The sequence below is a fragment of the Chelonoidis abingdonii genome, chromosome 4 (genome assembly GCF_003597395.2).
Source record: "Chelonoidis abingdonii isolate Lonesome George chromosome 4, CheloAbing_2.0, whole genome shotgun sequence".
Classification (NCBI taxonomy): domain Eukaryota; kingdom Metazoa; phylum Chordata; order Testudines; family Testudinidae; genus Chelonoidis; species Chelonoidis abingdonii.
The window spans coordinates 124080326-124106783 of NC_133772.1; the positions used below are offsets into that span (position 1 = coordinate 124080326).

Consider the following 26458-nt stretch of genomic DNA (forward strand, 5'->3'; position numbering starts at 1 on the left):
CTGTCATTGGTGTTCATTTCATGGTCTCATAAACACTTAATCAATATAATGCATAAAACACTTTTAAAATGACCAATTCACTACCGGCTGTTCAGTATAATTTAATGAAAAATATGTAAGCAAGTGGAACTCTACTTTTTATATTTGGTATGAATGGGCTTCTGTAACCCAACCCTATGTTTAGGGACATGCCCTTAAACAAGACTGACACTGGTGGACATTTGACAGTGCAGAAGCCACATGAAAATGTAAGTAGGGAACCTGCTATGGAATCTGAACCCTTAGTTAAATCAGTCCCACAGTAAAGATCTGATAATCTTAGATCTATATTACACTCTAGCTATTGCAAGAGGCACTGTGCTCCAGGGGCTGGCCCAATGCAGTGGGACTTGGAGACCTAGGTTCTGTTCCTGTCTCTGGTTTGCTAAGTGATCTTGGGTAAGTCTCTGTGCCTCATTTTCCCACTATCTGTCAAGTGGGGATAATAGTACTTAAATCCTAACATGCTTTGAGAGCTATGGATAAAAAGCACTTTACAACTGAATGCGTTCTTCAGGCTTGGTGGTGGTATTGAACATCAGCTGTATGTATTGGAAAGGAGCAAAAAAATTGCTGAACGTGTCCTAAAGAAACAGTGCATTTGCCTAGAAAAGGAAGTTTAACTGGCTAACCTGACTGATCCCATAATCTAAAGATTAGGTCAAGACTCTTAGCAGCTGCATCTTAATGGCATCTTGTCTGTTATGAAAAGGTCTGGAGTATGTAAATAATCCTGGTAGAGATGTGGCAGATTGCAGTGCCAGAGAGGGGGCACTGGCACTAGCACCAAAATCAATCCACAGATTCCAAGGCCAGAAGGGCCCATCCTGATCATCTGGTCTGACCTTCTGTATAATACAGGCCAGAGAATGTCTCCAAATTTTATGTAGCAGATCTTTTAGAGAAACATCCAGTCTAGTTTAAAATTGTCAGTGATGGAGAATCCAGCATGACTTTTGGGAAATTGTTCCAGTGGATAATTACCTTCACTGTTTAAAAACTTACACCTAATTTCTTGTCTGAATTTGTCTAGTTTCAACTTTCAGCCATTGGCTCATGTTACATTTTCGCCTGCTAGATTGAAAAGCCCATTTTCAAATACCCGTTCCTCATGTAGGTACTTATAAACTGTGATCAACCTTAAGCTTCTCTTTCAACTAAATCTACTGAGTTCCTTGAGTCTATCATTCTAAGGGCATGTCTACACTTACCTCCGGAGCGATCGATCCATTTATTACATCTAGTGAAGCTGTGATAAGTCAACTGCTGAGCACTCTCCCATCAACTCTGGTACTCCACCAGAGCGAGAAGCATACGCGGAGTCGATGGGGGAGCATCAGCAGTCAACCTACCGCAGTTAAGACACCGCAGTAAGTACCTCTAAGTACATCGACTTCAGCTGAAATGCGTAACTTAGACCAATTTAGCTTGTGCTCCCCTCCCTCTATGTAGACCAGGCATAAGGCATGTTTTCTAATCCTTTATTCTTGTGGCTCTTCTCTGAACCCTCTCCAATTTATCAGCATCCTTTTTGAATTGTGGATACCAGACCAGGACACTCGTACCAATGCCAAATACAGAGGCAAAATAACCTCTCTACTCCTACTCAATATTCTCCTGTTTTTACATCCCAGGATCACATTAGTCCTTTTGACCATGGCATCAAACTCAGAGTTTATGTTCAGCTGAATATCCACCATAACCCCTCAATCTTTTTTTTATTAGTCACCGCTTCCCAGGATAGAGTCCCCCATCCTCCAAGTGTGGCCAACTGCCTTTGTTTTTAAATGTACACATTTACATTTAGCCATCTTAAAACACATATTGTTTGCTTGTGCCCAGTTTTCCAAGCAATCCAGATTGCATTGTATCAGAGATCTGTCCTCTTCTTTATTTACCACTCCCAAAGTTTTTGTGTCAGCTGCAAACTTTATCCGTGATCATTTTGTTTTCATCTAGGTCATTGACAAAGATGTTAAATAGTATAGGACCAAGAACCAATCTGTGCAAGACCCCACTAGAAACACACTCACTCAGTGTTGATGCCACACATGCAATTACATTTTGAGACCTAGCAGGTTAGCCAGTTTTTAATCCATGTAATGAGTACCATGCTAACTTCAGAGCATTCTAATTTCTTAATCAAAATGTTGTGTGGCACCATATCAAAACCTTACAGAAATCTATTGTGTCAACATTATTACTTTTATCAAGCAAACTTATAATCATCAGCTAGGCTTATTTGCTCCAATTTTGGAGACAAGTTAGCAAGGGGAATAATACTATATTTTGTTAGCCTGGGGACTGTGCTGAGCACAGAATAGCTAGATGGCATGTCTTCTTGCACAATCACAATCCTGACAGCCTTTGTCTGCCCAGACTGGCTGTTTGGCCCCCCAAAGGCCAAGGGTGCATGCTGTGTGGTGTGTCTTCTAGCACAAGAAGTGACTTGTCAGCTCCCCTGGAAAGAGGACTGTAACTCTGAATCATTCCTCTCAAAGTGGGGGGTCATGACCCCTGATGTCGTTACAGGGGGGTTGCCAGCTGTCAACCCGCCTGGGCTGGCAGACCTTAGTCCCTGTTAAATTAAACGACTCCCTCCATTTTTAATTTCCAACGGAGGGTTGCACTCAGAGGCTTGTGTGTCAAAGGGGTCACCAAGACAAAAAAGCTTCAGTCCACTAGTCCTTGAATAACCCTGCCTTCCTCAACCCCACTAATTGGACCTATTCAATGGGTGACTTTGATCCAGCTCTTCTATGCTTGTTACCAAAATAAAACGAGTGACCAGCTCACTGGCTCCCTTCCTGCTGAGCCAGCCGCGTGGGAGGCGATGGGGGCCCTGAGCTTTGCTGGCCGGAGCCAGCGCGCTGAACAACAGCTGCCAGCGGAGCGCGTGCGAGCCACAGAGCGCTGCGGACCTGGGCGCCCGGCTAAGCAGGGGCTGGCGGTGGGCGGGCGAGGGGGAGGTGGCTTTCTCCTGACGCCGTTTCCGAGGGCCGGGGTATATAAAGGAGGGGGCTGCTGCTGCAGTGCCCTGTCGGGATCTTCGGCAGAGGCGGCGGGGACGCGAGGTGCTGTGGGGAGAGGCGGCTACACACACGAGCTAATCCCGCCAGCGGATCGGCCCCGCCCCGGCTCGGAGCCCAGCGTTCCCGGCTCGGAGCCCAGCGTTCCCCGCTCGCCCTAAGCCGTCCGCCAGCGCTGCAGGGGGAGGAGCGCATCGCCCCTCCCGCACCCGGCCAGCCTTCACTCCGGCCTGCCGGCGCCATGGGCTGCAGAGGAGGCTTCGCTGTCCTGCTGCTGGCGGTGCAGGGTAGGCGTGGGGGCGCCCAGGGCTCGGGTCGGGACTCTTGGCTGGCCCCGGGCAGAGGGAGGTGGCCCCGGACGCTCTTCCGCAGTGACTGTCCTTTCAGCACCAAGGACAGCGCCTCTCCGCTTGCGGCGGCTGGGGCAGCCGAGAGCCGCTGGGGTCGCAAAGGTGTTTCTAGCCTGCGCTTCCGCCCAGCCTTGCCTGGTCGCAGACATCCAGGGCTGTCTTCTGGGCGGGGGGCGCTGAGACAAGCCTCTGCGTGGGTGGGAAATGAAAGTGCCCCGAACACAGCGCCGATGCACTGAGTTACTGAGTACACTTGCAAGGTCATCTCCGCCCGCGGGGACTATATAAAGCCCGATCCAGCCACCAGCTCGCCCCTCCATGGCTCTGCAGAGGCGGCTTTCGCCCATCTCTCTGTAGTTAGCAGCCATACGATCGGTCTCTAGCCCCATCTCAGAGCTAGCGGGAGCCGGACAGGTACTGGCTACTGGGAAGGGCTTGATTTCCTGAGCCGTGGCGTTGGAAGAATTCGGCACAGGCTCAGCCACATGAGGCTGATCCTTGCAAAACGTCTGGCCAGATAAAAATCTCGCCTGCAGTCCCGTCTGCTTCACTTTGGGGGCCTGTTTAAGTCAACCTCTAAGGGAGAAACCCAAACCCAAGCGCTATCGTTAGAGTCCGCCCGATTACTGCTGATTGGTGAAGCCCATAGTTAATAAGCTGGTGTGGTTTATGGTCGAAAATCAAGCCTAAGATTCCACCTTCTTGCTAACATTCTGGCCACAGCTGGAGCGCTTTGCCCAGCCGTGCCCCGGGTCGCTGGAAATGTGCCAGGAAATGGAGACTAACCAGGTATCCTTTCCTTCTTTTGATGTTTACAGTCATTTCCCTCCCGGTAACCAATCCAATGAATAAAGGAGATGCTAAGGTAAGCGCTGAGACTGGGTTGTTAAAAATCGGAGTGGTGATGTCTCTCTTGCTGGTAATTCAAGAAACCTCAGGGACCTGGATCTCTTATCTGGAAATAATACTTGAAATGTTAATAGGGAAGCATGAATCATTTCTTATTAGGGCAAAGATTTTTCCAGCTGCATTATCTGCTCCTCTTTCTGGATTTACATTTTATGCATAATTCAAACTGTGTTTGGTTGTTTTTGTTTTTGTCAACCCCCTGATAAGTTCAGCAACAGACAAAGGAGAGTGTGAATGGTCAAGGTTATATTGTATTTGACTGATTATAAACACATCCTGAGCCATCTTTGTTGAAAATGTAAAGACTTTATGCAGGTGCACGCATGCATGTTTAGAGGAGTCACTTTTTTCTGTCTGTTAATCTTTCTTCAGCTATCTTGATTTGCTTAGCAATATCTTTCTATGTATGTATGTGTGCATGAGAGATACATATGTGAGTATGTACATATTTGCACATACATGTATACTTATACATATGTATAATTACCTACTTATTTATCTACATACATCTACCTATCAACCTACCTAGCTGTGAGAGAGGTGCAGTCAAAAATTCTCTAACGTTATTCTTTCAAGTATGTACCTTTTCAAATTAAATTCTCTCTAATATTTGTTAAAGGAGCAGAAATGCCAGTTCTCATCCCTGCCTGTTGAATGTGTTTGTTAATCAAAATCTTCTCTCAGGGATAAGCCACCAAAGGTGGTTTTCCTTTTCCTTACGGGGGGGGGGGAAGCTCCTGTCAGTCTCCATGCTCGCTCCCTCGCACTCCACCATTCATCATCACTGTTACTTGAAGTGTAAGTACTACAAGAAAACACTCCCCCTCCTTTATCTACAGACTGGAACCCAGACAGCTGTTGCAGCTGCTTTGTTTAGAACTCCTAGCCTGCTGGCTGTGCTGTGAGCTAAGCTGATGGCTCATGAATGCAGCATGGCATTTACTATTGTCTCGGTCTTTTTTGCTGGTTGAAAAGACTGTAATTGTAAAAGGCTCCATGGGTAGGTAAGGAGCAGAAACGTTTTCTGCTCTGTACAGACTGCTTCAGTGGTTGCCATCTGAGGAAGCCTATTAAACCCATAATTTCCCCTCTACTGTAACTGGTGATTTTCTGAGTCTGCTTTGTGATGGCTTCCCCAAGTTAAGGGCACCATCTGTGTGAAGTGCCCCTTTTCCAATCCTTTAAGATTAAAGGACTAAATCCAGCCTTTATGTAAGTAGGTGTAATGAGGTGGAAATCAGTGGGGTTATGCCAAGTCTGAATTATTCCCCAAGAGCTCTGTTTGTTCATGATTCCAACTCCTGTAATGGTCCAGCTCCCAGTGATTTCAGTGGGGGGGGGGTCTTCTATTAACTTTAGAAGGAATTGGATCAAGCCCTTGATGAGTAATTAGGCTACCAACACACTAGTGTGAGCCATGCAAAATTCTAGTTTAAGTTACAGAGTAAATAGCAACCTCATCAACCTGCCCATGGTGCAAGACTTTGAGGTTTCAGCGCAAAGCATCCATTGTAGGATTCTGCCTGCCATATTGTCCTGTGTTCCTAGTTCTTGATGTTGACTTGAGAGGTGGAGTAAAATGTACAGGTGGGGGCAGTGGGAGTTTGAGCACTGAAAACTGTTCCTCCATAGCTAGGTATATCTTAACACAAAATTACTTCCACTGAGTCTGACCATAACTTCTTAAAACATTTGAAATACTCCTGGTCCTTCATCAGTTCCAGGACCCCAGAAGGCCAGTATTTCAGCAACAATAAAGGCCTTTAAGTGGGAAAATATTTCAAAGAGTCTCATCTTTTGTTCCACTCCTTCTAAGGGCCTGAACCCTTCAATGGGATTTTCTTCTGTGTAGACACAGCAGGATGGGACCTTTACAGGATTTAATTCCACAATCTTACTTAGAATAGATCTATGGAGAATGTAATGTCACAGTGGAGAATTAGAGCCTGAACCTGCAGACCTTACTCAGGCCAAACAATCAGTGGAATCAATGCAAGTTTTGCCTGAGTGGGGACTACACAATTGTCATATTAATAGCTGCCAAGTTCCACCCAGACATGGCAGCATTTCCGTGGTGAGTGAAGGGAATCTCAGGCATGTGTACAAGTATAAAATATGTATGGGTGTGAAACAGCATGTAAAGAATTTATGTCCCAAAGGAACCCAACAATATAACGGTCAGACATTGTAGAAAATGATGATATAGAACCACAAAATGTTTGTTTATAGCATTTCTTTGGGCCAGATTCTGATATTTTTACTTATATTAAGAAAGACCTTACTCCACAAGTCCTATTGATTTAAATGGGACTACTCATGGAATACGGTGCTACTCAGCATGAGAAAGGGTATCAGAATCTGCCTCTTTGTCTTGTTTGTGGGTGCACGGTGTGTTTTAGCACTCGTAAAATTAATATTAATGGATTGCATGTCGTATCGGAGAGCGATTCCAAAGGGAGCATAGACCTTTTTATTTTAATTGTTAGATTTCTCTGTTAATGCTTCTAGTCCACCAAGCAATCCCTATAAACAGTGAAAGTATTTACAAGAAGATACTTCATTTTGTTATCCCTTTCTGAAATCTCTTTAATCTGCAAAATCAAATGGTTGAAAGAAATTAGCTATTTACAAATTGTGAACAGTTTAATTATTTTAGCTGATAAATGAATACATCTGATTGCTTGAACAAGCAACATTGTTGGCACCTGGAAATTGCTGATTAGTGTTAACTTACTGTGCAGCCACAATCTTCTGAATCTCTTGTGAGTTGTACAGTTTAGGAGGTTAAGAAGGCCAGCCTGCTGAAATTGAAAAGAAGTTCAGGCTATGAAGAGATGAGCATTCATTGAGAACATTAGGACATGAGGAGTTTGGGGTGGAGGAGGGTGCTCTGGGCTGGGATCAGGGCTGGTGTAAGGGGTTGGGGAATAGGGGGGAAGTGAGGGCTCCAGCTGGGGTGCAGGATCTGGGGTGGGGCTGGGATGAGGGGTTTGGGGTGCAGAAGGGTGCTCTGGGCTGGGATTGAGGGGTTTGGAAGGTGGGATCAGGGCTAGGGCAGGGGGTTGGGGCACAAGAGGGGCTCAGGGGTGCAGCCTCTGGGCACTGCTTATGTCAAAGAGTGGCATATCCCCCCTCTGGGTCCTATGCAGAGATGCGGCCAGGTGGCTTTACACATGCCCCTGTCCGCAGGAGCTGCCTCTGGCCACAGTTGTAGCCAATGGGAGCTGTGGGGGCCGGCGCTTGGGGCGGGGGCAGCGTGTGGAGCCCCCGGCTGCCCCAAATGTAGGAGCTGGAGGGGAGACATGCCACTGCTTCTGGGAGCTGCATGGAGCAGACACCGACTCCACTCCCTGGCTGGAGTACTGGAGCAGGGCAAGCCCCAGACCCCGCTCCCCAGTGGGAGCTCGAGGGCTGGATTAAATTGGCTGGTGGGTCGGATGCAGCTCACGCGCCGTCGTTTTCCCACCCCTGATCTAGTACAGTATTTCTAAAATGTGGCTACCAAGGGCTTTTCTTGTGGCTGTAGCCTCCTGGGTGATGATTAGGGGTTGGGTGGGGGGGAAGCAGAGGTCCCACCCCCGGGGCTGCCAGCAGGGGTTGAGCCTGCTCCACTTTGGAGACACAAACACTGGAGGAGCAGGCAGCCAGTGAGTTCCCCCCCTTCCCAGGGGCAGTGAGATCAGACTTCAGCCCTGGGATGGGAGTTGGCAGGCTCCAGCCATGGGGCTTTGGGGTCTAGCTGCTGAGCATCAGGCTCCGTCTCCAGGCCCTGGGCTCTGTCCCAGGACTCCATCCCCTGGCCAGGTGGTGACAGGTTCCAGCCTGAGGCTCAAGTCTGCTTCCCTCCACCCCGGCCCCTGCCACCTCCTCTGGCCCTGGCTCCTGGTCATGTGGCGTGGGCTCTGGCCCAGGGCTCACCACTCTTCCACCATTACTAGGGCCTTACCAAAGTTGTAGTCCATTTTGGTCAATTTCACGGTCACAGGATTTTAAAAATAATAAATTTCATGATTTCAGCTATTTAAATCTGAAATTTCATGGTGGTGTAATTGTAGGGGTCCTGACTCATAAGGGAGTTGTGGGCAAGACACAAAATTATTGAGGAGGGGTTGTGGTACTGCTACCCTTACTTCTGCACTGCTGTTGTCGGCAGTGCTGCCTTCAGAGTGGGGCAGCTGGAGAGCGGTGGCTGCTGACCAGGAGCCCAGCTCTGAAGGCAGAGTCGCCGCCAGCAGCAGCACGGGAGTCAGGATGGCCTAGTATGATATTGCCACCCTGACTTCTGTGCTGCTGCCTGCAGAGCTGGGCCCTCAGTCAGCAGCCACCACTCTCCGGATGCCCACCTCTGAAGGCAGCAGCGCAGAAGTCAGGGTGGCAATACCATACTAGGCCATCTTGACTTCTATGCTGCTGCTGGCAGCGACTTTGCCTTCGGAGCTGGGCTCCCGGCTAACAGCCACCACTCTCCAGCCACCTAGCTCTGAAGGCAGTGCAGAAATAAGGGTGGCAATACCATGACCCAATAAAATAGCCTTGTAACCTCCCTGCAACTCTCTTTTGAGTCAGGACCCCCACCTTGAGAAACGCTGATCTCCCCCATGAACTCTGTATAATATTGGGTAAAAGCACGCAAAAGACCAGCTTTCACAGGGGGAGACCAGATTTCACGGTCTGTGACACGTTTTTCTTGGCTGTGAATTGGTAGGGCCCTACCCATTACCCCCGGCCCCCACTGGCTTCTCCAGATCCTGGCTTTGGCTGTCCAGTGGCAGGCTCCAGGAGCCAGCCTCAGGTTCTGGTATCTGGCCACAGGGCTTTGAGCTTGGGCTGTCAGTGTGGTGACAGGAGCCAGCCTCGGGGTCACCCCTGCCCCATTGCTCTGGGCCCATGGTGCCTCCCTCAGCTCCCATCCAGGGCTTAATTTGTCCCTGAGCTTGCAGGGGCTGAGTAAGTCTGCTGTGAAAAGTGATATTTGTATGTTTATTAATATCACTTTTCACAACAGACTTAGTAGCTAGCTGTGAGGCTGTGAAAAGTGATTTTAATATACAAGTATCACTTTTCACAGAAGATGACTTACTAGTTAGCAAGTCTAGTTAAAAAAAAACCCGACAAAAGCAACAAAAAAAAGACAAGAACATGCAAAGCACCTTATTTGTTTTTCTATTCTGTTTAGGTCCAGTAAAGAATAGAGACAACTGTACATTATTTTATTGAGTCTTCAAAAAAAAAAAAACCCTGCATAAATAAATTACAATAATTTGGACATGTATATATGTATGTCTTTTTTTTCCCTAAAGTTAATTATTTTAGGAAAAATTGTCAGAATGGCCACCAGCAAGAGTTGGTGGCTGCACTCTGAGGCCACCAAAAACTTTGTGGGAACCCCAGATCTAGTCTGACCTGCACGTTGCAGGCGACAGAACCTCACCCACCCACTCCTATAATAGACCCATAATCTCTGGTCCTCAAATCATGGTTTAAAGACTTCAAGTTACAGAGAATTCACCATTTATTCTAGTTTAAACCAGCAAAGTGACCCATGCCTTGTCTCTGCCATTCTCTGCAGCACCTTGAAGAATTTGCCTATCTGACCTGGGGGAAAATTGTTTCCCAACCCCAGCTATGGCAATCAGCTGAACCCTGGACATGTGGCAAGACACCTGGGAAAGAATTCACTGTAGTAACTCAGAAGCTTCCCATCTAGTGCCCCTCTATGGTGTTTAGGGATATTGGCTACTAGCCATTGCAAATGGGCCACATCCCATTGTAGGCAATCTTATCACACCATCCCCACCATTAATTTGTCAAGCTCAGTCTTGAAGCCAGTTAAGGTTTTTTGCTCCCTACCGTGCCCCTTGGAAGGCTGTTCCAGAACTTGACGCCTCTGATCATTAGAAACCTTCACTTAATTTCAAGCCTAAACTTACTGATGACTAGTTTATATCCATTTATTCTTGTGTCAACATTAGTGCTTAATGTAAATAACTCCTCTCCCTCTGTGGTATTTATAGAGAGCAATTGTATCTCCCCATAGCCTTGATTTGATGAGGTTAAACAAGTCAAGCCCCTTGTGTCTCCTTTCGTAAGTTAGGTTTTTTGTTCCTCTCATCATCCTAGTAGCCCCTTTCTGCACCTGTTCCAGTTTGAATTAATCTTTCTTAAACATGGGAGACCAGAACTGTACACAGTATTCCAGCTGAGGTCTTACCAGTGTCGTGTATAATGGCAATAACACTTTATCTCTACTGAAAACACCTTGCCTGATGCATCCCTACACTGCATTAGCCTTTTTCACTGCTGCATCACATTGGCGGCTCATTCTCATCCTGTGATCAACCAGTACACTCAAGTCATTCTCCATTTCTGTCACTTCCGACTGATGTGTCACCAGCTTATAGCAAAACTTCTTCTTGTTAGTCCGTGGGTGCATGACCTTGCACTTTGAACTATTAAATTTCATCCCATTTCTATTCCAGTTTTCAAGGTCCTCCAGATCTTCTTGAATGATATTGCCAGTACAGAGGAGAAGTGGAATACCTCCCAACTTTGTGTCATCTGCACATTTTATTAGCACACTCCCACTTTTTGTGCCAAGGTCATTAATGAAAATGTTAAATAAGATTGGTACCAAGACTGATCCCTGAGGAACTCCACTAGTAACCTCTCTCCAGCCTGTTAATTCATCTTTCAGTATGGCCTGTTGTAATCTCCCCTTTAACAAGTTCCTTACCTTTCAATTCTCTCATTCCCCACTGCTCCAATTTAACTAGTAATTTCCCATGTGGAACTGTGACAGATGCCTTACTGAAATCCAGGTAGATGAGCTCTACTGCAGTTCCTTTGTCAGTTAGCTTCTCAAAGAGATCAAGTTGGTCTGGCACAATCTGCCTTTTGTAAAACCATGTTGGAATTTGTCCCAATTACCACTGACCTCAATGTCCTTAACTACTTTCTCTTTCAAAATTTGTTCCAAGATCTGGCATACAACTGAGATCACGTTAATGGGCCTGTAATTTTCCAGATCACTGTTTTTTCCCCTTTCTTAAAAATAGGTACTATACTAGCTATTTTCCAGTCATAGGGTATGAACCAAGTTTACAGGTTCATTAAAAATCCTTGCTATTGGGTTTGCAATTTCATGTGCCATTCCTTTAATATTCTTGGATGGAGCTTGTCATCCAGTCTATATCTGGGAAACTAAAGGAACAGGAAATTTTCACAAGTAAAGGCTACAGGTTAGGTCTGCATACTAGCGTAAACACTGCTGGAGTCAAACCAATGCTATCATCCCTCACTTTCCCAATCACTTAATTCAAACACAATCACACTGCTGTGTACTCAGATGTTGGGTTTTCCATGTGCAATGGACTCACAGGCACATGGCACATCTGTTGCATTTCTGTTTTGAAATCTTCGGCCTTGTGTCTCTTCTCACATCAATATTAATCAGCTGTAACTCCAGACACCAATGGAGTTACTCTTATCTGAGAGGAGAATCAAGCCCATTGTCTCATTTCTGTTCAACAAATCAGTGAGACAAATGGTGCAAAATTCTCTTATTTACATTGATGTAAATGGGAACATAGAAACACAGGAACGGCCAGACAGGATCAAACCAAATAATCTATTAGTAGTAGTATTAGTCTAGTATCCTGTCTCTGACAGTGGCCAACACCAGATGCTTCATAGGAAAGTGTAAGAACCCCACAGTAGGCAATTGAGGGACAAGCTGCCCCCCACTCTGATCTCATCCTGGACTCCAGTAGTTAGTAATTGGCTTAGGTCCTAGAGTACATGTTTTAATAGTCCTTCCTAAATCTATTTATTATAACTTTGGATATTCTTGATAGTCATATAAATGTCAATGCCTTTTAGAATATTGCTAAATTATTGGCCTCAAAGACTTCCTGTGGCTATGAGCTCCTCAGGTTATTCACATGTTGTGTTCAAAAGAATCTACTTTTATTTAATTTCACATCTTTTAATTCCATTGTTTGCCCCCTTGTATTCTGAGCCAGGGAGAACAAACTCCCACTCTACCTATTGTGGAACTAATATATGTATGTGGAATGTAAATATTTGTAGGATTTGCCCTATGTTCTTTTTCACTTAACTTGGGTAATAAATAAAGCCAAGATGAGAGATTTTAATTGGTATGTTTGTGTCTTTCTAGGTGATGAAGTGCATTGTAGAGGTCATTTCTGATACTCTGTCAAAGCCAAGCCCGCTGCCAATCAGCCAGGAATGCCTAGAAACTCTCAGAGGAGGTATAGACAGACACTTTCCCATGGTCTCATGAAATACTGAGTATCTGTTAATTATGAAAAATCTATTTACCAATTCAGAGACTTTAACCTTTGGAAATGAAGCTCTTGTGCTGCAGTCATAGCACTGATTGTCCCAAAGCTGAAGTCCGGGGTCACTTGCATGAAATTAAAAACCTAAGTCATAATTTTTTAATTGAATTGATTTTTGATGGGTCTGCAATTAAGAGCAAATTCAGTAAATAAACTGACTAGCTAAAGGAGCATGTGAACAGAAAATTTGCATTGCTGTACCTATAATAAGAATCTTCTGTTGCAGATGAAAGGATCATTTCAATCCTTCGTCATCAAAATTTACTGAAGGAGCTTCAAGAACTTGCGGTTCAAGGTACAGTTCTACTACAGTTAAAGTGGCAGGAAGGTGTTAATAAGTTATTCAAGTCCCTGGCAAATTTTTTAATTCAATGTACATTATTTGAGTCATAAAAATGTTCTACAGATAACTTTATAAAACTTTTCTATCAGAGTTTCCAACAAATAAGACCATAAACTCAGAAGGTCATTTTCTGCCCTCAGTTACATCTGTGTACATCCAGATTGACTGCACTGAAGCCAATTAAGTTACTTCAGGTTTACATCAGTGTAACTGACCGTATAACTTACCCAAGAGAACCTACTCTTTTATGGATAGCAGATACCTAAGGGAAACACTGTTTAGTTTAAATAAGCCACAATCTTTAAAGTTAGAAATACAATTGAACTTTGACCTAATCAGTGTCTGCTCATTATGAAGTATAAGATCCAGAGCCAAAGCTCATAGAAGTCAACGAGAATCTTTTCCACTGTTAAATGCTGTATTTCAGTCATAATTTAGACTGGAGGACTTCAGAGCATTAAATATTAATTCTTATCCCTCTTAACAGCAGGTAGGGAGAAATGAGGCTCTGCTGCAGAGAGCCCAAAGCACTTGGGTAATCTGCTGGTGTATACATGTTGAAATCCATCAGCCCCAACCTGAGGCCATGCTGGAGGCTTGTAATGCTGTTCCCTCTGTGGAGCTTCATGTCTTCTGCACCTGTTGCTTGGAATGTTGGGGGCCAGTGGATTCTGTGGCCTCTCCCCCAAACCACATGCATGACTGTCCTCTGGAACCAGGCTCAGCCACAGAGAGCCAGAGCATCTGGGTAATCTGCGTTCTGCTCCTGGTTCTGTCTCTGTGACCTTGAACACACACACTCTGAGTAGTGCAAAGGAGGCCCAGCTGTCACTCTGCCTCTGTCCTCCCATGCAGCCACAAAGCAGAATTTAAGTCATGCACATAGGGCTGACCAGTTCTCCCTTCTCAGCACATTACCTGTGTGGATGAAAAGATGCTACCTGCTCCTACTAGTAGGTACAAGTGTTGTACCACATTTCGGTCTGAGCTCAAGTCAACATATCAGGAACAGAAGCAACATCTAATTCTTGTATTCTTTCATTCATTCATTCACTGTCATTAAGGGATATTGAACGCTGAGGCTCTGGAATTTCATTGCCAGTGTTTCCCACAGCCCTGGTAAGAAGTAGCCATGTGGCCTGCTTTGGATGACCAGGAATAACATGAACTAACCTCAGAAGAGAAACCAGGAAGTCAGACATGACGAGAACAAATGAAAAGGAGAGTGGAAGGGCAAGAGATTAGGAAAAGTATCTGGTGCATTAAAGAGCCTCAGTTACATTCAAACACAAACCAACCCCATGGGGGCCCCAAAGCAGCTTAAAAGCAAAGTGAAAACTGTGCAGAGGGGGCAAAAGCAGCATTGACCTGCCCATCCTGCCTACCACGGATGTCTCAGCCAGAGCTCACCAAAGAGGCGGGATGTGGGTGAGCCAGGAGCATGACCAATGGGTCCCTACAAAATGCTGATCCATTGGCCCAGATCCCTACTTGTGAAGAGTAATGGGCTATCTCTACAGATTGCCCAGTAGCAGCAACAGTCCAGCTGCCGGGCACCCTGAACAGATGGGCTAGGTGACTTAGTCCCACTAGCCCTCATGTACCCTACACAGAGCTTTTACCCCATGGGGTGCCATTCCTCACAGTTTGACCAAACCCCTATTAAATGCTCATGAACTCTGTGGAGTTGTTGTACAGGGCGAACCATTGTTATGCTCTCAACTAGAGCTACCCCTGCACAGTGACACTGAGCATGCGTTCTCCACGGGTCTTTCCTTTCACTCACAAAATTAGGCCATGTTTAAAATAATGCAAGTTAAGCTAGCTAAAGGCACTTCCTTTCTTCCCCTTCCCCACATCTTGTAATTATTCCATCACATGCCTCCGTCCTCCCAACTACTGGGCTCAGCTCAAAATGTAGCTCATAGATCGCTAGTGGAAAATGGTTCTTGCAGAATAGGGAAACAGCAGGAGGAAGGGAAAGGGAAACACCGACCCTGGAAAGCTCTCTCCTCCCTCCCTCTTCTGCACATCTGGCTGGGGCTGAGGTAAATTGGTCTGGAAGCGGCCACATCTTAAATTGTTTTGCCTGTTCGTAGACTTGGGGAAGGATTGAGGTGGCCTGTTTCCCTCTACACAGATGGGAGGCAGGGGTTAATTTGGGATTGGAGAGGCCATGCCTGGAGAGAGAGGTTGTTATTCTGATGAACCGCACTAGAGAAGACTGGGTGTTATGATTTGTGACTCAGGCACTGGCTGGGCCTCAGGAATTCTGGGATCAGTTCCTGGGTTTGCCTCAGCCTTCCTGACTGCTCTTTCTCCAGTGGGCATGTCTGAGTCTCACATCCCCATCTGACAAGAATAAGACTTCTTTCTCCCACCCTTTGTCCGCCTTGTCTATACTACTCGGAATTCCTTGGGGGTAAGGACTAAGTGTTTGTATGGCCCCTTGCTCAAGGGGATTGAGCTCTTGGTAAGGCTGGGACTTCTGGGCACTATGTAATACAAAGAATGTCATAATAAATACCACTCCCTGCTGCTTTTCTTCAGCGGCATAAATTGTAAAACACCCTGTTTGAAGGCATCCCTATTTATCTTCCCACTCGGGGGGGGGGGGGGAGAAGATATATACAGGGCCTCTAGTGGCAGCTGATACATCAAAGGGGAGAGGAGCATGCATGGGAGAGGAGCAAGTGTGTGGCACTGTGGGGACAGCAAGCCCTGAAAAGGGAACAGGTGCACATGTACTGGGTGCTTTTGTATAATGGTAGAAGTGGGTAATTCACGGAAGGAGAAGGGCGAGGCTTCTGTGGGACCATTCAGATGCTTAAAGTAAGCACCTATCTAAGTACTTTGCTAGAAAGAGGCCTCACTGCAATTCAACAGCTACTTTTCTGTCCTCTTTCATCCCTAAGTCTCCTTCAGCATTACTGTTTTCCAAGTGTCTCTTCCCATTAAATGCCTGTTTGCTTAGGGGTTATCTGGCTCCAGCTGCACTGGCTTGCACATGATGTACTTTGCTGAAGCGTGGTTAATACAGTTGGTTCACATAGCGCCTAGTGATGCATTTTTCTCATTCCAGCTTCTTATTGTCAGAGTTCAGTATTAAATGTAGTGAAACAGTTTTCCTGACACAATTCTTTAAAATATAATGGGGAATGTTGCTTTCTGACCCTCCTCCCTATTTGACACAGGGGCTAATGAAAGAACCTGGCAGCAGAAGAAAAACGGTGGCTTTGAAGATGAACTTTCAGAAGTCCTTGAAAACCAGAATGACAAGAACATGCAAAGAGGTTAGTGTCAGCCTAACCCCCAGGAAATCCACATAGAAAGAACATCCCTGTTTGTGCATCAAGGCTGTTAGTACAGTAATCTGCTTCACATTTTAGCCCTTTTTTTTGTTGCTGAAATAGACTAGCGACCTTGGGTTTGCTTTGGAATAGTTAATGGCTTAAACATTTCATTTTGCAGTCATAATTACTGGAAAAATTCTAAATCATAACAGATATTGATTTGCCATCCTGCTGCCATTTTCAGTATTAAAATGAGTGACAGGTGAGTCCTACAATGAAAGGTGTGACAGATTCCCATCCTCTTTAATAGTCCATCTTCTTAGCTTTGTGTTGGACTAGGTTTTCATGCGACACCAATCACCACTGTATCCGAGCACCTACAGCATTAATGGCCAGCTCATGTATCGCTTGAAGTCAATGGGAGTTTTGGATGCACAAAAAATGTAGGCTCCTAAAACAGACCAAACTCAGCTGTGATTATTTCCCCCAGGTCAGTCCTGTTGGTTAACTGGAGTTGCCCAGTGGAAGTAAAAGGAGACACTAGGCCATTCTCTCTGGCTCAGAGCCTTCTCTTTTCCATATCAGAAGAAGGTAGTGCCTGTGTTGGATTAGTTTGGTGCAAATATAGTTCAATACAGAATGGATTCTGAAGTAAAATCATGGCACTATCTAACTTAGTGAGTGTGATTTCTGAAAGAACTATTTGTTTTAAGCAAAATAAGCAGTCATAGGATAAGAGGGAAGGTTCTCTCATGGATTGGTAACTGGTTAAAAGGTAGGAAACAAAGGGTAGAAATAAATGGTCCATTTTCAGAATGGAGAGAGGTAAATAGTGGTGTCCCCCAGGGATCTGTCCTGGGCCCAGTCCTATTTAGCATATTCATAAATGATCTGGAGAAAGGGGTAAACAGTGAGGTGGCAAAATTTGCAGATGATACAAAACCATTTGATAAGTCCCAGGCAGACTGCAAAGAGCTACAAAAGGATCTCACAAAACTGGGTGAATGCATAACAAAATGGCAGATGAAATTCAGTGTTGATAAATGCAAAGTAATGCACATTGGAAAACATAATCCTAGCTATACATATACAATGATGGAGTCTAAATTAGCTGTTACTACTCGACAAAGATCTTGGAGTCATTGTGGGTAGTTCTCTGAAACCATCCACTCAACGTGCAGTGGCAGTCAAAAATGTTGGGAATCATCAAGAAAGGGATAGATAAGAGAGAAAATATCATGTTGCCTCTATATAAATCCATGGTACTCCCACACCTTGAATACTGCGTGCAAATGTAGTTGCTCCATCTCAAAAAAGATGTATTGGAATTGGAAAGGTTCAGAAAAGGGCAACAAAAATGACTGGGGTATAGAACGGCTTCCGTATGAAGAGAGATTAATAAAACTGGGCCTTTTCAGCTTAGAAAAGAGGCAACTAAGGGGGGATATGATAGAGGTCTATAAAATCATGAGTAGAGAAAGTAGATAAGGAAGTGTTATTTACTCCTTCTCATAATACAAGAACAAGGGGCCACCAAATGAAATTAATAGGCAGCAGGTTTAAAACAAACACAGTATTATTTTTTCACGCAACATAGTGCCAACCTCAGGAACTCCTTGCCAGATTGTGTTGTGAAGGCCATGCTATAACAGGGTTCAAAAGGGAGCTTGATAGATTCATGGAAGATAGGTCCATCAAGGGCTATTAGCCAGGATGGGCGGGAATGGTGTCCCTAGCCTCTGTTTGCCAGAAGCTGGGATTGGGTGACAGGGGATGGATCGCTTGATGATAACCTGTCTGTTCATTCCATCTGGGGCACCTGCCATTAGCCACTGTCAGAGGACAGGATACTGGGCTTGATGGACCTTTGGTCTGACCCAGTATGGCCGTTCTTATGTACTTACCAGGCTTTGTTATTCCATACTGTGCAGTGTTCTGAGCTGTTGCATTCAGCAGTCGAGCACCCATAGCCATCTCAGTTGATTAACTTGTGAGGGAGTCTAATATATTCAAACAAAACTGAGGGGACAGGAAGCTCCCTGTCATTAAGGCTTGCTCCTGCTTCCACAGAGTTCAGTGGGAGTGGGATCCAGCCATCAGCCTTTCATTTAAACCAAATTGAAAAAAATTAAACTGCTGGCATGTGCACTCTTCCAGCCCCAAGGGGCGTATCGGTCTGAAGATTCTTGGCCCTGACCCTCTCACCCGCTGGGACAGTAGCTAGTCATTTCAATGCCACTTTTCTGCCAGGAATATAAGTTATAATGCAGAAGCTTGAATACATTAATGACATTTACTCATCTTAAGCTTTTTTAGCACTGCTTTATTCCATTTTCTCTCTATGCCCATTTACTTTTACCTCTTTTTTTCTAGTTTTCTCATCTCTCGTCTCTTCCTCTTTCTTTTGCTCTTAAAATATGATTGACTTTTTTGTATTTGAGTAGTGCCTATGCTCCTTCTGAGCTCAGGCCCCATTGTGAACAATAATAATAAATAAATAAATAAAACCCTTTGGCCAACAGTAGCTGCCTGTGACTGTCTGAGCAGCCTTGGCCTAGTCATACTAATCCCATCTGTATCAAGTGAGAATAACACTTCCCTTTCTTTTAGGGTTATTGTGAGTAGGAATTAGCCAGTCTTTGCCCAGGACTTTGAGCATGTAAAGTGCTATCTAACTGTGAAGCATAATTATAATTCTAAGATTTTCTATTTCATATTTAATCTCAAAGGCAGTGGTAGTTTATCATCGGAGACAAGGTAGTAATATAGGTTCTGCTTCAGCAAAGCACTTACGCACATACTTAACTTTAAGGCCTAGTCTACACTTGGGGGACGAGGGGGATCAATCTAAGATACACAATTTCAGTTACAAGAATACGTCAGCTTCAGCTACGTTATCTTGGATCAACTTACCTCCCGTCCTCACGGTGCAGGATCGATGGCTGTGGCTCCCCCGTCAACTCCACTTCCACCTCTCGCCCTGGTGGAGTTCCAGAGTTGATAGGAACGCGCTCGGGGGTCGATTTATTGCGTCTAGATGAGACACAATAAATTGATCCCCAATAGATCGATTGCTACCTGCCGATCCGGGTACCCTAACTCTACTGAATAGTGGGTCAGCTTAAGCACATGTCTACTGTACTGAAGCATGGGTGAAATTAAAGATAATCAATGGGCCTACTCACATGGTTAAAGTGCAACATATATTTAAATGTAGTGTTAACAGGATGGACTTACTCATGTGCTTAAAGTGAAACATAGGTTTAATTAAGTGATTTTCTTTTTTTCCCGGAGTTGAGCCCATAGATCAGTAAGAAGCCTCCTCATTTGTGAAATAGACTTCTAAAGAGAGGTTCTGGTTTTGCCATGTTGCTACTACAGATAACTCAAGGGAAACTGCTGTGAAGGAGCCCACAGCCTCATTTGCTGAGCTAGCGGCAGAGAGAAGCCAACAGAACAGTGAAAGGGAGGAGTCCAAGGAGGATGAGAAAAACAGCCTGGAAGAAAGGGAGCTAAGACTACATGAAGCTGGCCCTGAAGATGACAAGCAGAATGCAGAGGAATCTGACAGCAACAAGGTCAGTGAGGCTGAAGAATCGCCAAGGGAAGATGCTTTAGATGACCACAACAATAACGACCTCCGAGTGGATGAGCTGGCCGAGCACACGCTCCAAGAGGCTGAAGAGGAGCAGCCTGAAGAGACTGATAGAAGCCAGGAGCTTCAGGGAGAGAAGAAGCAGATTTCCAAAAAGGGCCAGGAAGAGAGCCAAGAAGCGGGAGAGGAGACCCTACAAGAGCATACTGAAGAAGAGGATGCTGGGAGAAGCACCCTGGAAGATGAGCGGCCTACGGAAGCAGACAGGATACTTGGCTCAGCTGAGGATGAGACAGAGGAGACTCCAAGGGAAGGCGGTATGTATCCCATATGATGTCTCAGCCATCTTCTTCATTTCGTGCTGTATGACAAAAGGAGAACTCCGGGCCAGCTCACAAAGGTATTTAGAGGCCTAAAAGTGCAGCTAAGCACCTAGTGGGATTTCCAAGTGCACCTAAGCATGTTAGAAGCATAACTCCAACCAGCAGTTATACATAAATCCCACTAGGCCCATCTGCATCTTTAGACACCAAAATACTGTTGTAAATCTGCCCATCAGTTCCTTCACTCTGAGCCTTATGATGGGTCTGGTCAGTTTTCAAAGAGCTTTTACATCATTTATTGAAACTTCTTAGGCTTTTTAAGTTTCTTGACTACTACTGGCTCCAGTCTCTTTGTCGTCAATATTGCAGGGCATATGTGTCTTCTCCTCCTGCACGTCTAGCTGTATTTTCATGTGACCTGTGTTGTATACAAGAGGTCAGACTTAACATTCATAATGGTCCCTTCTGGCCTTAATCCATGAATCTGTTGCTTCAGCATGTCCGTTAGTTCACATAGAGCAATTCAGTAAGAAATAAGGCCTGGTGCAAAGACTGGGTCTAACTAATCTAAATGCCATTTCATTGTCATTCTGTTCAATAGATGCTTCATATAACAAAGATGCTTTGGGCTTTGGCCAAGGTTTGAAGAACTCGGAAGAGGAAGAGAAATCACATGAACTAAAAGGAGAGAGGCATCAGTCAGAGGATGAAGCAATGCGGGCAGAAGACACCTTCCATCCTAGGGATGTCAAAAGCAAGGAAGTGGAGGAGCCCTCCAGAGAGTGGGAAGACTCCAAGAGATGGAACAAAATGGATGAGCTGGCCAAGCAGCTGACATCCAAGAAGCGCATGGAGGAAAATGACAGCAGCGAAGACCCAGATAGATCCATGAAAATGTCCTTCAGGTCCCACAAGTATGACTTCCATAACCCAGAAGAGGATATGAGAAGGTCATGGAAACATCATGCTAAGGAGGACAGCAGCGAAGCAGGGTTTCCGCTTGCTGCCATGCCTGAAGAAAAGAAGGATGAAGAAGGGAGCGCTAACAGAAGAACAGAGGTTGGTGGGACACCTGTGCATGCACTTTAAAAAAAAAAAAAAATCTAGTCATTTGCAGGGTATCAAAAGTGCACTGAGAGGTTTAGGAAGGTGCCATATTTTTTTAAATATCTGACACCTTACTTTATTATGCCCGGTGTTAGGCAGGTACCTGTGTTTTGTTAGTCTGTGATCCTCTCTCAGTTCAGGGTTGGTTTTTATTATTTGATTGCTCTAGAGTTTAAGACTCTGGAACCAATTTACACATTGTCCTTCAGACCCTCTGAAATCCAGGCAGACTAGTCACTCTGAACACCAGGTTTGCATGCAGAACCAGCAGCAATGCCTTTGTACTCCCAGGAAACTGCAGGGAGCCCAATCTGCTCCTGTTTTTGAACCAGTCTTAGAAGCAACCAAACCCCCTTCACATTAGCCTGGCTCATAGGCCTCGGACCAGCAGTAGAATTTCTTTTTGCAACCTGGCTGTCTCAGAATGGGGCATCTTAGTTTGGAAATCACCCCACTCACTACGTGGGGCTGGGGATAGGACTAGACAACTCTTGTGAGAGGCAACAAGCTACCAGTACCAACTATCACCAAGTCACCAGTAAATGAGGGAAGATAAGCCATTGATTTCAGTTCAACAAGGGAGAGGCTATGCCCCCTGTGCCCTGCTCAGCTACCGCAGATAAACTACACCTATGATGTTAAACCTCAACATGTGGGGAGAAGAGCAGGGAGCTTAATACTAACAGAGCCAGCTCAGACTTTAGGATTTACTGACTGACACACCGCCTCACACCCCACCCAGATCCTGCCTCCCTGCCCAGGGAGGGACTAACAGCCCCCCCGCCCCCACCCACCAATCTCTGTACTCCATAGAGTGCCACCTGCATCCCAGCTGGGGGAGGGATCAACAGTCTTCCCTGCACTCCTAAGGGCTACCCTGCCCCGGAGAGGCACTGACAGATCACATCACATGCCCAGCGCTAACCACTACAGATCTTCCCCCCCTCACCCAAGTGGGACCGCCCACACACACCCTTCCATAGGGAACCTGCCAGATCCTACGCCCCTGTGAACCCCCCCTTGATCTTCCACATTGAGTTCCCCCCCCATAGGGAACCCTTATGGCACCCAAGTCCCCTGCACTGGGAAGAGCCCGATGGCCACACACATACGCCCCGCCCCATGAGGACACTGTTTGCTGCACTGCCCCCCCCCCTCTCTTGCCATAGGAACCGTCCCCGTACCCTCCATAGGGACCTTCTTCCTGAAGCACGCCCCCCAAGGACACGCCCCCCCGCAAACCTGCACACGCATTCGGCCACCAGGAAAGGGCAGGCCACCAGTGTAAGTGCCCCAAACTCAGATTTCCGGACACCTGCTTCCCCACAACCTGGGAATGCCTCCTACCAGGCACCAGGAGGTGTGCAGCTGGTGGGAAGAGCCTTACAGAGCCCCCTCCGCAGTTATTTCTTATTGGGGTAATTTTACCATAGGTCAGGTGGGGTCTCAAACTGTGTGCACGACTCATTTTAATGGGTCACCAGGTGTGGCATTAGACTTGCTGGGGCAGAAACTGAAAGCCTGCAGGCCCAGGCAAAGCCCTAGCACAGAGCTTTCAGTCCTGGGTGGAGGGGCTCAGTCTACAGACCCACCCCCACTTGGGCTAAAGCCTTTGGGCCTCCTGCCAAGTGGTGGGCTCAGGCTTCGGCAGACTCAGCTTCGGTTTCCCCTCTGCTGGGTCACGTAGTGATTTTTATCAGAAGGGGTTGTGGTGCAATGAAGTTTGAAACTAATGCCATAGGTTAAGGCTGTAGGGGGGAAGGTGATAGACCAATAGTTTGAATTGCGCCTACTAAACCAGAGTGGTGAGCTCAATCCTTGAGTGTGGCACGTAGGCAAAATCCAGTACTTGTTCCTGCTAGTGAAGCTTGGGCTGGACTCAATGACCTTCTCAGGTCCCTTCCCATTCTAGGAGATAGGTATATCTCTTTTTGTTATAGCAGTGGTGGCTGCGGAGTTACAGTGAATTAGGTTTCATAACATCTTTGTCCTGGGGATGCCTGGAGAAGTAGGACCTGCCACCAGCTACCCAGAGGAACAGCCCAGGAAAAGCTATACATTTTGGCTTGGCAGGATACAGTACTGTTCTTTGTGTTGAAGTGGGATTTGAATTCATAACCATAATGGAAGTTACCCAACTGGCCCATAGAGCCACTGCTGTTTACATAATGCTGAAAACAGGAGCTAGGGTAAGCTTGACTTTTTAATGACAGAAGGTTTGACATTTGTCTTACCTGCTGCAGCAGAATGCAGCCCCAACACAAAGCTGGAGCATTCAGCCATTTTCATGACCATGTATAAATATTCACTGACACACACACACACTCTCTCTCTCTAGCAAGGACAAGACCCTTCTACTTAGCGGAGACCTTTCTTTACCTCAGTTGGTGCAGAGTTTGGTTTGGTGTTGCTAAATGCTTAGTTCACTTTTTGCAGTTGATCAGTTGTTGTGCTTATGCAGCCACGGTCAGTGACACATGTACCAAATTAGCCTGCAGATTTTAAGTCCCTATTGAAATACATTTACATTTTGTAGCAAAAAATAGGATTCAGGACAGACTGGATTTGACCAGCACCATTACAGTTATGGTGCTTAATCTGTGTCTTTAAATTGCTAACAAAAATATGCTTCAGGTAAGTAGCAGCTGTAATACACAAGAGAACTTTAGAAAAAATCATTTCAATTTTAGAGACATTTTCAAAAGAAGTTGCTCAGTTTTGTATACTGAGTTTTCCCTGATCTCTCAACTTCTTGTACATAGGTCCTAAATGACAACTGGCATAGCAACTGTTTCTGCTTCTACAAACACAGGTAGCTAGCAGTACATTTTTGTATTTAGCACTTTGATTTCTATGGATTAATGGCTTTGTGATCCCACCCTCTGTTTCTAGGTTCCGTCTCTCAAAGTAGGGGCATTGCTGTACCTGTGGCCACAAGGTTGTTGTGAAACTGATTCTGTATAAGTACATTATTTTCGAAAAATTATAAACATCACAAAAGTGCCCAGAAAGATTAACCCAGATTATTCTACAATGCATCTAGATTGGGTTAATGCTTCAGACATGAGAAATGTATGTCTAGCATGTACCAGCACATGGATATTAAACATATCCAGCTTGTTATAGCTTTCTCTGAACAAAACCCAGCTTTCTATTTTAAAGAAATTAACCCCCCCCAGACAAACAGCTCTTTCGATTGCTCTCTGCGTCAGCTGGATTGCCTCGAACTCCACTCAATGTATTGAAATTACTTTCCTTTCTTCTAGATTCTCAGAGAGCAGTGAGGCACTCCCACAGCACCAATGTAGGAGTGAGGAGCATGGCACCCTACTTCTTAATTGAAATCCTTTTTTTCAGAAGAAAAGGGAACAGGTGGATGTTCCATTGCCTGAAACCACGCCAAATAGTTTATGCATAAATTCAGCTTAAGGCTTGTGGAGGGTCCAGTGGTGAGAATCCAACCACCAAAAAATCCCCCAAATAATTAGCTGATTTATTACAGTACACGAAAGCAGTGAGTCCCCAACTTTTTACCTTGTGCCCCGCCCCCAGTGACCCCGGAGCTCTGGGAAGGGGGGAGATGTCGACATGGGTAAGGGGGCCGCGGTTGGAGCCATAGCTGGGAACAGGGGTGGGAGCACTGAAATAGGATATCTATGGAGATATCCTTAGAGATTTTTAAGGCCCAGCTTGACAAAGCCCTGGCTGGGATGATTTAGTTGGTGTTGGTCCTGCTTTGAGCAGGGGGTTGGACTAGATGACCTCCTGAGATCTCTTCCAACCCTAATATTCGATGATTCCATGAGTGGTGCCGGAGGCCGGCAGCCACGGCTGGAAGCAGAGCCCCAGGAAAGGAGGCAGCAACTGGGCCGCTGGGTGTGGGGCCCTAGGAATGGAACAGGGTGGTGCTCCCTCCCTGCCCAACACGGGGACTAGGCCAGGCCCATGCTGCATGCCCCCAAATGGGCATGCCCCACAGATTGGGGACCTCTGACCATGAGTTTCTGGCCAAAAGTCAGGCCCTAACATGCTACATCAGGCCCCACATTGTAGGAGACAGACTATGAGCTTCTCAGGGCAGAGACAAATAGAGGCACAAAGGGGTGATATGACTTGACCAAGATCACACAGTAGGCCACTGGCTGAACTGGGAATAGAACCCTTATCTCTTGACTTCCACTAGATAACACTGTCTCTTCCCCTGCTTCGCCTGTTGGGCCCATTTAAATACCATAAACTCTTAGATTGGTCAACACAAAGGGACTTAGGGATGACGTTATGCTGTGTAATTACCTCTCATATTTTTACTTCTGATGTTTTAGGATCAGGAGATGGAAAGCCTGGCAGCAATAGAAGCCGAACTGGAGAAAGTCGCCCACAAGCTCCATGAATTGAGGCGGGGCTGAAGTTCCCCCTACGCATAACACAAGCAAAAGCCAGAAATTTAACTCATCCTTTTACACTGCATCTTAAGTTACTGATTCAAAAAGTAAAAAATAAAGACGGAGCAGAAGCATTTCGTCCAGGAAGCCAAAATTGCTAGGAAATGACAGGCTTGCCCTCTTTGCAGTAATATTACACTCATCGTCGGCTTCTTCCTTGATTTTGTGCTCCCTTAGCCACTATGGTTCTCTCTTGTACCCTTTGGATAATTGTATCCTGAGCAGTGTGACTTACTCATGTACTTTCTGTTTGTTTGGGTTTTTCTTTCTCTTTTTTAAAGACAGCTTTCTAGAATGTTTTACTTCTCCTGTTAGATCCGCTGGATAAAATTGCAATAACTTCTCTTTTGATTAAAAGCTGAGAACTCTGACTGTAATATATTCTATATAAAAATTTATCTAAGGAAAAATAAAACTGTGATGGGTTCCTTTCTTTGCCTTTCGAGCTCCAGCCTCAATCGTCAGTACTGAACACAGCAAGAGTTTTTCTTTATACAGTGCCAAGTAGAGGAAGTGTTGAAGTCTCCACTGGTACCATGAAAAGAGTTCAGTGTAACCTCCAGGTTTTGCATAGGCTTCCATCAGCATGAAACAACAGAACACATCAAGACTGCCATAGGGCATAGAAGAAGTATGGTCATAGGCAACAGTACAAATCCTGAAGATAA

At 45.6% G+C, this 26458-nt stretch overlaps 1 protein-coding gene across 1 annotated transcript; it reads left to right on the forward strand.

Annotated features, from left to right (window-relative positions):
- The first annotated feature begins 3064 nt into the window (after positions 1 to 3064).
- On the forward strand, positions 3065 to 26205 carry CHGA (chromogranin A). The gene is made up of 8 exons (XM_032777455.2): positions 3065 to 3355; positions 4237 to 4283; positions 12504 to 12597; positions 12914 to 12982; positions 16225 to 16323; positions 19705 to 20235; positions 20843 to 21300; positions 25671 to 26205. Exons 1-8 carry the CDS (start codon positions 3310 to 3312, stop codon positions 25752 to 25754), a joined length of 1428 nt encoding a protein of 475 aa, XP_032633346.1. The 5' UTR covers positions 3065 to 3309; the 3' UTR covers positions 25755 to 26205.
- Positions 26206 to 26458: the final 253 nt, after the last annotated feature.